Source organism: Mauremys reevesii, linkage group 6, assembly GCF_016161935.1.
Source record: "Mauremys reevesii isolate NIE-2019 linkage group 6, ASM1616193v1, whole genome shotgun sequence".
Classification (NCBI taxonomy): Eukaryota; Metazoa; Chordata; order Testudines; family Geoemydidae; genus Mauremys; species Mauremys reevesii.
The window spans coordinates 33,615,482-33,630,525 of record NC_052628.1 but is presented as its reverse complement, the minus strand read 5'-3'; the positions used below and the strand labels follow the sequence as shown (position 1 = coordinate 33,630,525).

General features: G+C 40.3%; 1 protein-coding gene across 10 annotated transcripts in view; it reads left to right on the top strand.

Annotated features, from left to right (window-relative positions):
• Positions 1–15,044, top strand: part of ANKRD55 (ankyrin repeat domain 55) — a 170,856-nt gene that overhangs the window by 105,118 nt on the left and 50,694 nt on the right. For all 10 annotated transcript variants that reach the window (XM_039544219.1, XM_039544221.1, XM_039544225.1 and 7 more), the window contains 3 exons: positions 10,229–10,351; positions 12,166–12,296; positions 13,988–14,097. In XM_039544219.1, the coding sequence (XP_039400153.1) occupies positions 10,229–10,351; positions 12,166–12,296; positions 13,988–14,097 (364 nt within the window). The remainder of the gene's footprint in view (positions 1–10,228; positions 10,352–12,165; positions 12,297–13,987; positions 14,098–15,044) is intronic.

Here is a 15,044-nt window from a genome sequence, read left to right as displayed (position 1 = left end):
CTACATATTTCAGAAATGCTGAACAGAAATGTCAACTTTAACATTCCTTTTTCTTGAACATTAAAGATACACTAGAAGTGTTTAGTTTTTTTGTTTTTTAAACACAGATTTGTAATTATGACAGCATCCTGTACCCATACATCATTTGGCTTTTTGCCCACAATGGTATCTGCAGATCTTTCTGTGGTAGTGCTATGTATAGCCACACTACAGGCTTCTCCTAACACTTGACCCATACGCACCTTTTGTGCTTCCGAGAAGATGAGTGACAGCTTCCATTCAGCAGTGCCAGACAGTAATTTCCCAGATAAAACAGCCTAACAGTCAGCTTAGATGAAACAAATGTAGCATTTATTGGTGTTTTTAACAGAATAGCGAGAAAGCAAATTAAGTTAGGTAAACACACTTGAATGCAGAGGACCTGCTCCACTATTGGGGTAAATTGGTGTTGCACCATCACAGTCTGTTCACTCCATCTGAGAATGTGACCCCAAATGTACAATAAAAATCCACAAGCTGATACTGTAAACAACTTACAAAAGGAGATGAAAAGGGTGATATATTACCTGCCTGCGGTATTAGTCCCCTTTTTGACACAATTTCTCAGTCTGTCGGTTACCTTCTAGTGACATGTCTGCAAAAAGAAATTAGGTGAGCTTAGCAAAGGGAGCATTTATAGTTCAACTTGTCTGTGATGCAAAAGTTTGGCATGTTGCAATGGAGGTACAGGAGATTAGAGGTATGTCAAAACACACAGCTCTTGTTTAAGCCATCCTTTCTGAAATCAAATCAATGGAATTAGCATTCATTAAAATGTGTGTCAAGTGATATATTATGGCTTTGATGCAGTTAGGAATACATAATATGCTTATTTAGTCATTCCTGTTATTGGTTAAGGATTCCCCACCTATCCCCATGCCTTGTGCTAGGATTTACTAGCTTTGGGCTATGTCAATCTTATAAAGAGCCCTATGCCACTGACAGCAGTAGAGTCAATATTTTTTGGAGGGGGGAAAAGGGGAGAGAGAGTCACTGAATATTTCTCTGGCTCTCCTGGGGTGGGAAGAAGGTTGCTATGGGGATTGGGATGGCAAGGTTAGGTTATTGTGGCTAGGAAGGTTTGTTTGTTTGTTTGTTTGTTTGTTTTTATGTGGGAAAGTGCATCTAAGAGCCACCTGCTGTAACTTAAATATTAATGTTCTATTGCTTTCATTTTATTGCTCTGTGGCAGAGTTAGTGCCTCACGTACTCAAGGACTAGAGAATTTGGCTTCCTTTTCTAGATGGATCACTCCATGTCTCTGCCAAGAGTAGGCCTGCCTACACTGTATAAAGCCTGAGGATTTTTGCATAAAATTTGCATATGCAAAGTGTATGCAATTTTAAAATCCCAGGTGGGCACCCAGGCTACAAAAACCTCAATTTAATTAGTTATCCTCACACAAAAAATTGATCCTGCTCCTTTGTTCCATCAATTTCTTCCCCTTGCCACCCCCATAAAGTTTCCAACCATTTATAACTGTGAAAGACTCCCACTGACAGCACTCAAGATGGAATTCCTCATCTAGCTGCAGAATAGATACAGCAGGGGTACCAGTAACATAAACGTCACCTCTCTGCCCTGCCAATTTGCCTCAAACTTGATGCAGCAGATACTCCTCTTGGAGTAAGAGATTAGAACTGATCTCCATGACTCAATCAAGTCTTGGCCTCTCTGCCGAGATTACTAGTTGTGATAGTGGTTTGCATAATGTGGAAATCTGTCTATTATTGGACACTGAACTGAAACCACTGCTATTATTTCACATACTTGTATGCTGCTGAGCATCCATCAAACAGTAATGGCTCTTAGTCACTTCTGATCCCACCTATCTTGAAAGCTGTGACCTACAGGTCAAAGGCTCAATATCTACTTAAAAACCCCAGAACATTCCTCTTCCACTACTAACTGGATTTTTAAGTAAAACTATCAATTTTTATTTATAAGTTGTTTAAAATATGAAATTTAAGAGACTAACTGAAAGAAAAACAGCCTGTGCTTCAGTCTCAGTTTAACAGTAATGAAATGGGAGGGTCTGTATTTTTGGAGGCAGATTCCATGTCAGTTGTCTAAATCTACCAAGACTATAAGCACTAACCCTGAGTGGGACAGACTAACTTTTCTCAAGGTGAGAGTTGATTCAGTCTCCATGGTAGCCAAGTTTTAAAAGTAAGAATGATGATTGTTTCCTAGGGAGAGAAGGTCATGTGTGAGAAATTATGCTGGATGGGAAATTATAATGTGGAGCTAATGGGAATGGAGCCGAGACCACATAGGATCATGGATTGGACTTGTATGTCAAATAATTTTTAATTTTTTAAGACATTTTATCACGTATCCATCCAGGAAATAATAATAATCGTTTGTGTGTATATTAGTAAACGGTTTGAACAGGCTTCTTTAAAGCTGCTTGGACTTTTTTATCCTACAAACAATTTTTAAATGTAATTATGTTAGCACAGAAAATTATGTGCATAAGGCCGTGCCACCCTTAACTTAGATTCCCTTTCCATTGGTCAACTCCTCCCATTCACGTTACTAAAACATCATTTTTCTGTCACCTTCCTTTGCTCACATTGTAGTCCAGTGGCCTGACAAACTTCACTCTAAAGAGCTAAGGGCCTGACCCTCAGTTACACGAATGGGCCTTAAGGTAGCTGGTCAGCTTATGTCTCTCTGGTAGTGTAACTGAGCATCAGGCCTGAGATCTATTGCATAACTGAAGTGGCTACTTTGTTGTGCCAGGGATATGTCTACGTTGCTGTTGGGAGCAAGCCTCTGAGCTCAGATAGAGAGACTTCCACTGGCTTGGCTTGAGCTAGCGCACCAAAAATAGCAGTGTGGACATTGTGACTCGGGCTGGAGCTCAGGCTCTGAAGCCTAAGGGGTCAGGTGGGCTTGAAAGCCCAAACCTCAATGTCCACACTGCTATTTTTAGCGTGCTAGCTCAAGCCCTGCTAGTAGAAGTCTGTCTACCTAGTCTGGGAGGCCTGTTCCCAGCTGTAGTGTAGACATACCTTAAAGACCAGACTGTAACAGGCCAGCAGCATTTACCTAAAACCTCACACCATAATAGTAGGTGTGAGCCTGTGGAGAAAGGGTAGGAGAGTTCTGTTGACTTACTGAGAAAGATGGCTTCTTACCCAAATATAAGGGAAGGGGAGGGGGGCTTTCTAGAGAGAAGCTCTACGGTGCGAGTTACCCTAGAAGGAGAGAGAAAGTTTGAGCTGAACTTTATCTTATTATTAACTTCTATGTTAATAAAAATAGACTGCATTAAGGGGATGAGTTTGGACTATATATAATTTTATTTAATATCTGAACGGTGTCTGGGAGCAGGTTCAGAAAGACATGTTCACATGCACTTTTTTGCTATTGTAAAAGCAGTTCACTCTCAGTCTTACACTCTTTTAAAGTTTATTTAAAAACTCAGTATGAGATCATAAAGCAAATACAGAAACATCCTTAATCATTGTGTCAATAAATGATAGGGAACTGCAAAGGAAATTCTGAAACAGCCTCAGACATGTTGATGCTACTGGGCGCTGAAGAAGGATATTAAAATTGAAAATACATTCAGAGTCCAATTTAACATCTTAATGCTAGAGCTTCATAAATGCTCTTCTTCATTTCCCAGCAATTTTGCTAATGTGCAAAATGAAATTGCCATTCACTGTGCCGCATGAAAGATTACTTAGATATGTCAGAAGTTTGGGTAATAAGAATTAGATCTAGTACACTTTCAAAAGCAGATTCATTGAAGTGAAAGAAACTCTAACTACTAGGAAATATACCCCATGTGGCGCTTTAATAGGCACCCAGTAAAACCTCTGAAATGCTCAAAAATTTAATTTATCTGTAAGAATTACTCATGGCCAGTGGAGGACATGCTTATTTTTCATTAGCATTGGAACCAATGCCATCTGTGGGCTTGGGCAAACGATCTGGTTTCTCTGGACCCATCCTGTAGTCCTTTCTAAGAATAAATGTCCTGGCCCCCTTTGCCTTAATGCCCGCTTCTATAAAATAGAAATAATTATAATTATCTACTTCACAGAGGTGTTGTGAGGCTTTGAGGGGTGTTGTACTGTGAAGACATAAAGTGTTACCTAGCAACATCTATTACATTATAAGTAGGGTTGGCAGAATTTGGGGGGAGGTTGGGTTTGGGGTTGGCTCTTTTTTTGTTGTTGTTGCAATTTTGACAATATAGATTTGGTTTCAGTTTTTAACTATCTTTATTTTTACAAAGCAACAACGAGTCCTGTGGCACCTTATAGACTAACGGCAGTATTGGAGCATAAGCTTTCGTGGGTGAATACCCACTTCGTCAGACGCATGTAATGGAAATTTCCAGAGGCAGGTATAAATATGCAGGCCAGAATCAGGCTAGAGATAACAGGGTTAATTCAATCAGGGAGGATGAGGCCCTCTTCTAGCAGTTGAGGTGTGAATACCAAGGGAGGAGAAACTGCTTTTGTAGTTGGCTAACCATTCACAATCTTTGTTTAATCCCGAGCTGATGGTGTCAAATTTGCAAATGAACTGAAGCTCAGCAGTTTCTCTTTGAAGTCTGGTCCTTAAGATTTTTTGCTGTAGAATGGCTACCTTAAAATCTGCTATTGTGTGGCCAGGAAGGTTGAAGTGTTCTCCTACAGGTTTTTGTATATTGCCATTCCTAATATCTGACTTGTGTCCATTTATCCTTTTACGTAGGGACTGTCCAGTTTGGCCGATGTACATAGCAGAGGGGCATTGCTGGCACATGATGGCGTATATAACATTGGTGGACATGCAGGTGAATGAACCAGTGATGTAGCTGATCTGGTTAGGTCCTGTGATGGTGTCGCTGGTGTAGATATGTGGGCAGAGTTGGCATCGAGGTTTGTTGCATGGATTGGTTCCTGAGTTAGAGTTGCTATGGTGTGGTGTGTGGTTGCTGGTGAGAATATGCTTAAGGTTGGCAGGTTATCTATGGGCGAGGACTGTCCTGCCTCCCAAGGTCTGTGAAAGCAAGGGATCACTGTCCAGGATGGGTTGTAGATCACTGATGATGCGTTGGAGAGGTTTAAACTGAGGACTGTAGGTGATGGCCAGTGGAGTTCTGTTGGTTTCTTTCTTGGGCTTGTCTTGCAGCAGTAGATGTCTGGCTCTGTTAATTTGTTTCCTTATTTCCTCGTGTGGGTATCGTAGTTTTGAGAATGCTTGGTGAAGATCTTGTAGGTGTTGGTCTCTGTCTGAGGGATTGGAGCAAATGCGGTTGTAAACCTGCTTCTGGAAATTTCCATTACATGCGTCTGACAAAGTGGGTATTCACCCACAAAAGCTCATGCTCCAATACATCTGTTAGTCTATAAGGTGCCATGGGACTCTTTGTTGCTTTTTACAGACCCAGACTAATACGGCTACCCCTAAGATACTTTATTTTTACAGGTGCTAGAAATTAAGGGGGATAGGGCTAGAGTTAGGGTGAGGGCAGGCCCAAGATACCCAGGCACAGGGTTAGGGGAGGCTACAGTCCTGGCCCAGCAGAGCAGAGATCTCCGTCAGGGCTGCAAGGAGGAGGACAAGCTCCCAGCTATTGGGGAGACCATCCCCTTCTGAACTTTTCTTGCCCATACTCCTAGCTGGTGAATGAGTGAGCAGGGCCATGACAACGGAGCTGCAGAGGGCTCCCTGCATGGCCGCGGGGCGACTGACACCTGAACTCTGTAGGCACAAGGTGCAGGGAAGGCTGAGGACCTGGTGGGGGAGAGAAGACACCCCCGGTTAGTACTGTGAGGAGGAGGGCAAGCCCTTGGCTGTTGGGGAGGTCCACCGTGCTGCTCAATGGCTCTTGCCTGGGGACAGCTCCAGCACTCCCAGCTGGTGAATGAGAGAGCAGGTCCATGGGAGTAGAGCCAAAGAGACTGCCACAGGGCCAGTGACACCTGATCCCTGCAGGTTCAAGGAACTAACAAGAAGAATTTCTGCTATAAACTGGGGATGTATAAGTTGGAAGCGACTAAAGAGGAGAAAGACCTGGGTGTATTGGTCAATGACAGGATGACTATGAGCTGCTAATGTGATGCGACTGTGAAAAAGACTAATGCAATACTAGGATGCATCTGGCAAGGTACTTCCAGTAGAGATATAGAAGTATTATTATCATTATATGAAGCACTGGTGAAATCTCATCTGGAATACTGTGTGCAGTTCTGGTCTCCTATGTTAAGAAAGATTAATTCAAATAGGGACAGGTGCAGAGAAAGGCTACTAGGATGATCAGAGGAATGGAGAATCTACCTTATGAGAGGCAATGTATGGTTCTTGGCATATTTAGCCTAACCAAACGAAGACTGAGAGGATGTATAAATTCATCAATGGGATAAACGCTGCGGGAAAGGGCGAGGAATTTTTTAGGTTAAGGGCCAATGTTGACACAAGAACAAATGAATATAAATTGGCCATTAATAAGTTTAGGCTTGAAATTAGACAAAGGATTGTAACTATCAGAAGAGAGAAGTTCTGGAACCTTCCAAGAGGACCTTCTGGAACCTTCTGGAGCTGTCCAAGGGAAGTAGTGGGGGCAAAAAACCTAACTTGTTTTCAGACTGAGCTTGATAAGTTTCTGGAGGCGATGGTATGATGAGGTTGCCTACAATGGCATATTGTCCATCCACAAATACCTCCAACGTCTGAAGATTGGGAGGGCTCTGAATTACTAAAGAGAATTCTTTCCCAGGTGTCTGGTTGGTGGGTCTAGCTGATGTGCTCATGGTGCAACTGATCACCATATTTGGGGTTGAGAAAGAATTTTCCCCAGGTCAGAATGGCAGAAACCCTGGGGGTTTTTTCCTTCCTCTGCAGCATGGGGCACAAGCACTTTCTGGTTTGAACTAGGGTAAATGGTGGATTTTATGTAATTTTCAGTCTTTAACTCAATATTTGAGGACTTCAGTAACGCGGCCAGAAGTTATAGGTCTATTACAGGAGTGGGCAGGTGAAGATCTGTGCAATGTTTAGGAGGTCAGGCTCATGATGGTTCCTTGTCACCTTAAAGTCAGAGTCTGAGTCCAAGAAAGAACAATGGCTGTTTTACAGCCCTCAAATCAGGCAACATCACATGCATTATATAGCCTAGCCAGTCTGTTCTCATTCTCCCTCTCTCATGCGTACAGGCTGAAGACCAGAGATAATGGGAGAAGAAAAGAAGTTACCAAATGACAGAAGGCTTAGATGAATTCATGTTAGTGTTAAGTGAAATAACCTTCAGTGAGGAACTCACTTATTTGGCTTTTTAATTTAGCTTTATCACGAAGCAATTTTGCTCTTAAACTGCTTCTTTCCTAAAAAAAAGACTTAAAATTGACACTTTGGCACGTTTCTTAAATGGTGTTGTTTTTGCTGATGAAACGAGTTACATGTTCACACCTTGGAAGTAGTCTAGTAATTTGCCCTATAAGCAACATATATGCAACATTGTATGTAAACTGGGAATACTCTTCACAGCTTCAGGTTGTTTGTGCCATCTCATGCAGTGTAGATTTGGCAGGTGGCTGAGGGGAAGCTAGGTTTTTCACGAGAAAAAGGTATTGGGTGGGATTTTCAAAGTTATGACCAAGCAATTGCACATGTACCCTTCAACTCATTTGCAAATATTCAGTGTGAATACACAAATAAGGTATTTGCACGTACACATGGACAAATAGGCACCTACTGGCTATGCGGGCATGAAAATAACTTGTTTGCATATATAAATAAAGCACATACTAATATGCCATGTTAGACACTCATGCCTAACCTTGAAAATGTAACGTATAATAATCTGGGAGTTAATCATAATTTTTATATATTCAGATAACAGGCCACATTCTCACCAAAATGAGTGTGTGTGTGTGTGTGTGTGAGAGAGAGAGAGAGAGAGAGAGAGAGAGAAAGAGAGAGACTATGACCATTGATCATTTACTTTTTCTCTTGTACAGATAGCTGAATTTTTTTAACTATTTCTGGGAGTGGAGTGAGAATGTTACAGATTCAGTGACTTTCAACTATGTCACTACACTTTTGGATTACAACACACTTGAAAATCTCATCATGGTATGATGAATTAGGAGTCTTTTTAGTTTTAAGCTTATATGGGTCTAGAAATACTGTATTAAAACATGAATTTTTTTACTTTGTTTTCACTGTTATTGAAATTTACTTGGACATTATTTTTCCTCATCACTGGTACAGAAGGTTTAGAAGAGTGTGCCCATAGTTCAGTAATAGATGTCACAGAGACTGCAACCTCTGTCTAGTGAGACAAAGCTGCCTTTTGGAATAAGGGCCAACAGTGAAATTATAGATAAATTCCAAAAGAATCCCAACATGAAAGCAAACAAGATTCCCAGAAATGAAGGAGTAAATTAGATGAAAAGAGACTTTCACCTGCATTTTCAAAACGTTTTGACTGGTGAAGTTTGTTGTAATTGAAGCAGAACTCAACTATTGCTAATAAGCAACTGCTTTGCACTTGGTCTTCTGTAACTGTTAATGAAATCAGTGTAACCTCTTCTGAAATGAGACTCCTGGATTTTTCCTCTGACCAAGCTGTTATCCCTGAGTAACCATAGAGGCCTTTTTGTTTGCCTTCTCTATGAGTTGCTGTTGATGATTAATTTAAAAAGTACTTTTTTCTGAAGGATTGCATTTGGCTAAATTAAGTCATTTCTCTAGTCAACCCAGGATTGGTTTTTGCTTTTTACTTTTTCCTTGCCAGCCACACAACCCTTTTAGGACTCTAATCTATGCATGGCAGTAATATGTAAGCAGGACTTATAGTTGCATGAAATCCAAATGCAGGCATAGGCAAAGTAATGACTGACCATTCACTTTGGTAAGGGTAGACTCTATTTACCAGCCTTTCTGAAACAGAATTAAAAACCCAGCTGCTAGAATAAAATGACACATGGAGCACAATCAAGAGAACCCTGGAAGCAAAATGTTTGTGTTTGAAGACTATAGCTGGTTACTTATGATATAACAGACAAATGGTCTGATTATTTGAAAATATTACATGCAAAGCCCTGCTTGTGGTTAGCTTCCAGTGTAACTTTACGTCAGTATTAGATTGTGCAAGGAAGATATGTTAATCCATACTTTCTATTCTTTCATTTTTAAATGCAGTTAAATAGTACAGAATGTTTCAACAGAGTAAATAATACTCTGGATTTCTATAGTGCCTTCTATCTAAGAACAAGGTGCTTTACAAACAACTAAGTCTCACATCCCTGTGAGTTGCAGAAGTATGGTACTTGGCTGGATTCTCCAATAAACTAAGACCACTCTGCATGGCCATGGTACAAAGTGACCTTAAAGCAGCTGGAGATAGCCAGTGTCATAGCCCCTGCACAGGCAAACTCTGCATTGATGGCATGCTGGCAGAGATGGCTCCAATGCTTTCTTCACCAGCCACCCACCTTCACCCCTCGGGGAAGCTTATTTTAAATCAGAGCAATGTCCATGTAAGTTTGCAAACCATCATCAGGATCACCTGTCGGAATATGTTACTTCAGTTTTAAATCAGTGTTTTTGTACCACCTGGCACTATAGAATGCAAAGAGAAAATAAGGATTATACAATTCTCATTGATCTTCACCAGCCAGTTTACACTTCTTTGTTTTAAACACTATTTGCCTTTAAAACCAACAGTGAAATTGCAAACATTTGTATATCCTGGAGGAGGATCAGAATACTTCAGGGAAACAAGTGCATAGTCTCCACTTCGTGTTTTGTGGTGAGGTAATAAAGAAACTGAAAATACCTGTATCCTTAACTTACATTATATCATACATACATACATACATACATGGCTGCTAATCTTTTGAGATGGGTTTCTTTTTTTTGCAACTTAGTGTTTTTCACTCCAGACTTGATTCTGTGCAATTAATATGGCTATCATGAGTCGAGTCAGAAACCTAGCCCAGTCAGGAAATTGCTTGTGCATACGTCCCAGTGCTTCTGTCTGAGAACTCGTAGGAGGTTGTTGATACTGAAGAACATGATTTAGATGACCAAATGCAACATCATGTTGGTTGGATCTGTTTTTGGTTGGACCTCTCATGAGTTTAGTGGTCAGCCCAGCCTCATGAAAATAAATGGGATTATTTTCACCATTCATTTGTAGAGTTTCCCCACATACTTACTTAAATGTATCTGTCTCTAGGTGATTCAGCAGAAGAAATTGACCTGACTGTGGTTTACCAAGCAGCTGCTAATGGCGACGTCAACACACTGACTGCAGTGATTCGTGAAGATCCTTCAATATTAGAATGCTGTGACAGTGAGGGTAAAACTGTTTAGATTGTTCCCAATGGGTTAATCAATACAATATGTGATTGAGCTATCATCTTTTTTCCATTTTTAATATTGACTTTAAAAATTAGTGAAACATCATAAGTAGAATTATATCTAGTTTTCCCCTTTATGAGCAGTAGAATGGGAAATTGGTATTTTCTTTGGGATATCCATTGGGAATATGCATTTTGGATGTCCCAGGATGGCCATAAAATAATATTGTTCTTCCTCCTTACAAGTTTATTTATTTGCATATAAATAAAAATATCCCATGTATCAGACAGTGGACATGAGACACAAAGTCCTCTGCCATGAATTTATATTGTTTGTCATAGGAAGAGAAACGCTGGAAAGTTGCTGAAGTTTCAGGGGAGGATGGAGAAATAATTTATTCTAGTCAAATCCAAATTATATATATTTGTGGACATATTAAAGACTCATTAGGCCAAATTTTAAAAAGTAGACACCAGCAGTTATTTGTGCTTGCTGAATATGGGCACAGGTACAAACAGACAATTAATAAAATGGTAACATATGCAGTTTTTTGCCAAAAGAGCAATTGCATGTATAATCAGTTACCTGTTTTATGCTTAAAGCTGCATACTTTTTTCTATTCAGGTTCTCATGCCATGCCTGACATGGTGCCATCTGAGTGCATGCAGTTAGTTGGTTGTCTTTACAGGCATGTATTTTCCAAGTGAATCTGAACCAGAGATCTTTAAAAGCTTGTCCCTTGAAGTATTTTGTGTTCAATCAAGGGTCTAGTTTTTCCACAGTGGCATTTTCCCAGGATTACCATGAAAATTGCAGGGTTCCCAATCATTAAAAAAAAAAAACCAAACCCCTGCAGAGATCTGTTTCTGTTTCAGAAAACTGATTGTAAAATCTAGATTCAGAAAGTGGGATCCTTGCATTATCTTCAAATAGTTCTCTGGATCTCAGTAAAGTCAAGACAAGAGCTTTTTGATCTTCCGGCTTCTAAAGCAGAAGAATAAAGGCAGGATGTCTAACTGCCTGCAGTAGACTAATCATTGCCTTTCAACCCCAGAGTAACTCTGTTGAAATGGATTCACACACTGATGTAACTGAGATAATGTGTGTGACACCCTGGCACCCCCATATTCACCATTGTCATATAATTATGATATGTTTTATACAAAGTATGCCTTGTAAGGTATTATTCTAAAAGTCTTGATCTGTGAGACATTAATATATCATTGGATTGTATATGCTATCCTTGTATGTGAAGTTATGAAGTTTGGCTATGTATGTGTTACTGTAGCATGTGAGGTTGAGAACACCCACAAGCAGCCTTTCAGGTACAACAATAAAAAGGCAAAACAATGTTGATGGCTTATTGAGGAAATACACACAAGCACCAGGATTACCTCAGGAACTGTGTACAATAGAAGCCTCTCAGAGATAGCACTACACAATGGGGACTGTTTGACCCAGGTCACAGCAAAAGAGCTTTCCAGCAAGTTGGAAGAAGATATAAAAGGGAGAAGTATTATAGGGAGAGTGAGATCCAGTCATGATGATACAACACTTGAAAGTACTGGAGGAAAAAGACTGAACTGGGTGGGGGGGTGAATACTGGTCCCAGGCAGGAAAGAAGGCAGAGGCCTGCCTGTATATGCAAAAGCTAACCTGCTTGTACTATCTAACTGGGTGAGACACTGCATGATTCAAATCCTAACTAGTACTTAAATTGCGGTTTTGTTTTATTTCTTATGGTAATATACTTTGATCTGTTTGCTATCACTTATAATCTATTTAATTAATTAGTATCTATTTCCCCCCAAGGTTGTACCCCCTTGATGCATGCTGTTTCGGGACGCCAAGTCGATACAGTGAAATTGCTGTTGAAGATGGGAGCAAATATTAATACTCAAGATGCCTGTGGACGCACCAGTTTATCTCTTGCAACATATATGGTACCAAGACTTTTGTCTGTTACAGAGCACTTTGGGAGGGCAAGAGGGTGAAGTAATAAAGACTAATTTTGTATTACAGAAAGGGGAGAGTAAGTATAAGACTTATGTGGTCCTAGAGAGCTGTGCAAAGAACAGTGCTTCACTCTGACATTTCCAGCTAGAAAATGTGTCAAAAGTATCAGAATGGGTAATCAGTTCAAACATATTAAATATACATGTTGCTTTCAAGAATATCTTTGCCAGATATTTTCAAAAAATCCCATAATTAGTAACATGCTGTGTTTTCCCTTCCTCTTTTCCTGAAGGGGGAAAAAACATCTGTGGAAAAAAACAAATGACTGGAAAACATTCGGATCACTCAGGCTGGCCTCATGCCTTCAGAATTCCCCTGTTTTAGCTGAACTTCTTATCCTTACGGTTTCTAAGGCTAAACAGGAGGCATAAGATAGGATGACAATTTGCTTTCCCACCCCAAAAGGTTAATTAAATTATAGCGTGACCAGTGCCACAGAATTTACATAGGCTAAAACCCCCATGGATATCCTAAGGATTAGGCTCACGATCCTTTGCAATTTAATCAGGTGCCTGGGAGAGTGAATCATTGTAATATACTCCCTTGGTTAGCATTAAAGAGACAACGAGAGTAAGAGCCTTGGATGCATGGGGAAATTTCAGATCCATGAGCCATTGTGAGTGTGCTACATGTGATTTAAATTTGTGAGTGGTGGTTTCTATGCTGTATGTAGTACGAGACCTAGTGAGAATCTGGGTGTGATGTCTGCCCAGAGGATTGACTTCAATGGGTTTGCATGTGTGCATGAATGCAACTGAGTGCTAGAATTAGCCCAGTTTGCAAACTTCCCTGCAACAAAACTTTGATCAGTGGGCAACACAAGGGTGCTTTAATTCCCTCATTCCATCTCTCCCCAGGAAATACTGGTCATGTTTGGCAGGCAGATGACTTGAGCTGTAGGGGAGTGACCCTGCGGAGGTCCCAGTTTGAGAAAACCACTTAAGCACATGTTTGACTTCCTTTGGACTCAAGCACATACCAAAATACTTTGCTCAGTGAGAATCAGAGTGCTCATCTGCTTTGGTTTGTTTTTGAAGGTGACAGTGCAGCATTTTACTTCTGTCAGTGACCAATCCCCATAAATGATGGTGCCATTTTCAGTATAACACTTCTATTTCAACTCTGTAAAAAGCCATTTGCTAGAACAAGAAGGAATTGCTGAAAGCAAAACCTAAAATAACTCCAATTCTCAGGCTTTTCATATCGATTTACTACCTCTGGTAACCTCTTATAAAGAAAATAAGATCAAATGCTCAGGCTCTTGGCTGACTCTCATTTAATTAAAATCCATATGCAGGAACGTACATAAGACTTTCTAGTACAACAGCAATTAACAACACTTTCAGTGCCATGTCTACTGCAAATCTTAAAACAGCCCTCCAGCCCCACCATAGCCAAAGAAAGGCCAAAATGCAGTGGAACTAAAAAGTTTAATTACGGCAATGGACGGATGAACCAGGACTTGAACCAAACATGAACCATCTTTGAAGCTCTAACAAGATGTTTTTCTGAAACCAAGGGACACATCCTCAGCTGGTGTGAACAGAATTACACCAGCTGAGGATCTGGCCCCAAATCTTCTCCATTCCTCTTTGACCTTCAGGACTTTCTTTCCTAGGGGTGGCTTGAAGGCTGTGTCAGTCTGCTTCGAAATGGTGCCAAGCAGAACATACCTGATAAAAATGGGAGACTGCCACTGCATGCTGCTACCGCAGAGCCTGATGTGAGGTAAGCCCCCATATTAAAAGGGCGTTTGCTTATTTGAATAAAACATCTTCTCGGTCCGGTACATAGTCACCAAAAGAACATGGAGATTGACTGACTGGAGGCAGTGTAGGGCAGGCAAGCTAGTTGTGGCAATTACTCTTGTGATTTGCTATTTCATCTGGTGATCATCATACATTTAAATGAAGAGGCTATTGGGACTTTAGACTTAAGTCTAGGGCTCTTGGTGCTGCACTTGTTTTACAGGAATGTGTTCAGGCAGGATGAAGCATCTGATTTAAACCTCACAAAAGCAATGGAACTCAGAATGGAGGCTGAAGCTCCAGATTTCCCACAGTGACCAATCACCACCAACATGATCAAGCCGTCCTCTATACTAGAAATACCACAGGAAATTTGTTCCCATGATAGTTCAGTGCTGTATTTTCCCTAGCTAACTTGGTGCCAGTGTTCAGGGTGTTCTTTAACTCAGGCTTCAGCATTATTTACAAATGCAGGTCTCCCAGCAGGAGTCACAAAACCAGTTGCTCTCCACTCTATGTCCACTGAATATTATATAAATTAAATGTTATAGGTTATATGCTAAAGCAGAGGTTCCCAAAATGTGGTTCTTGCTCGTGGTTCGTGGAGAGGTGACTGGTCACATGGTTCTGGCTCCTCCTTGTTTCCAGCTGCATTAAAAGACAGCTAAAAATTATTAAATATTTTCCTAATGTTACTTTCTCATGTAAGTAATTGCTACAGCTGCTACAATATTATGTGGATGATGTTAGTGGGATTAAAGAATAAATATTTGTATTATTATTAGAATTTATTAGTATTATTATAGTGCCTTGGAGCCCCAGTCATAGAACGCATTTCTGTTATATAACAGGTGTATATATAATATATTTATAATATGATGTATTTATATTATTGTTGTGAATATAATAGTTTATTACTGGGAGGGG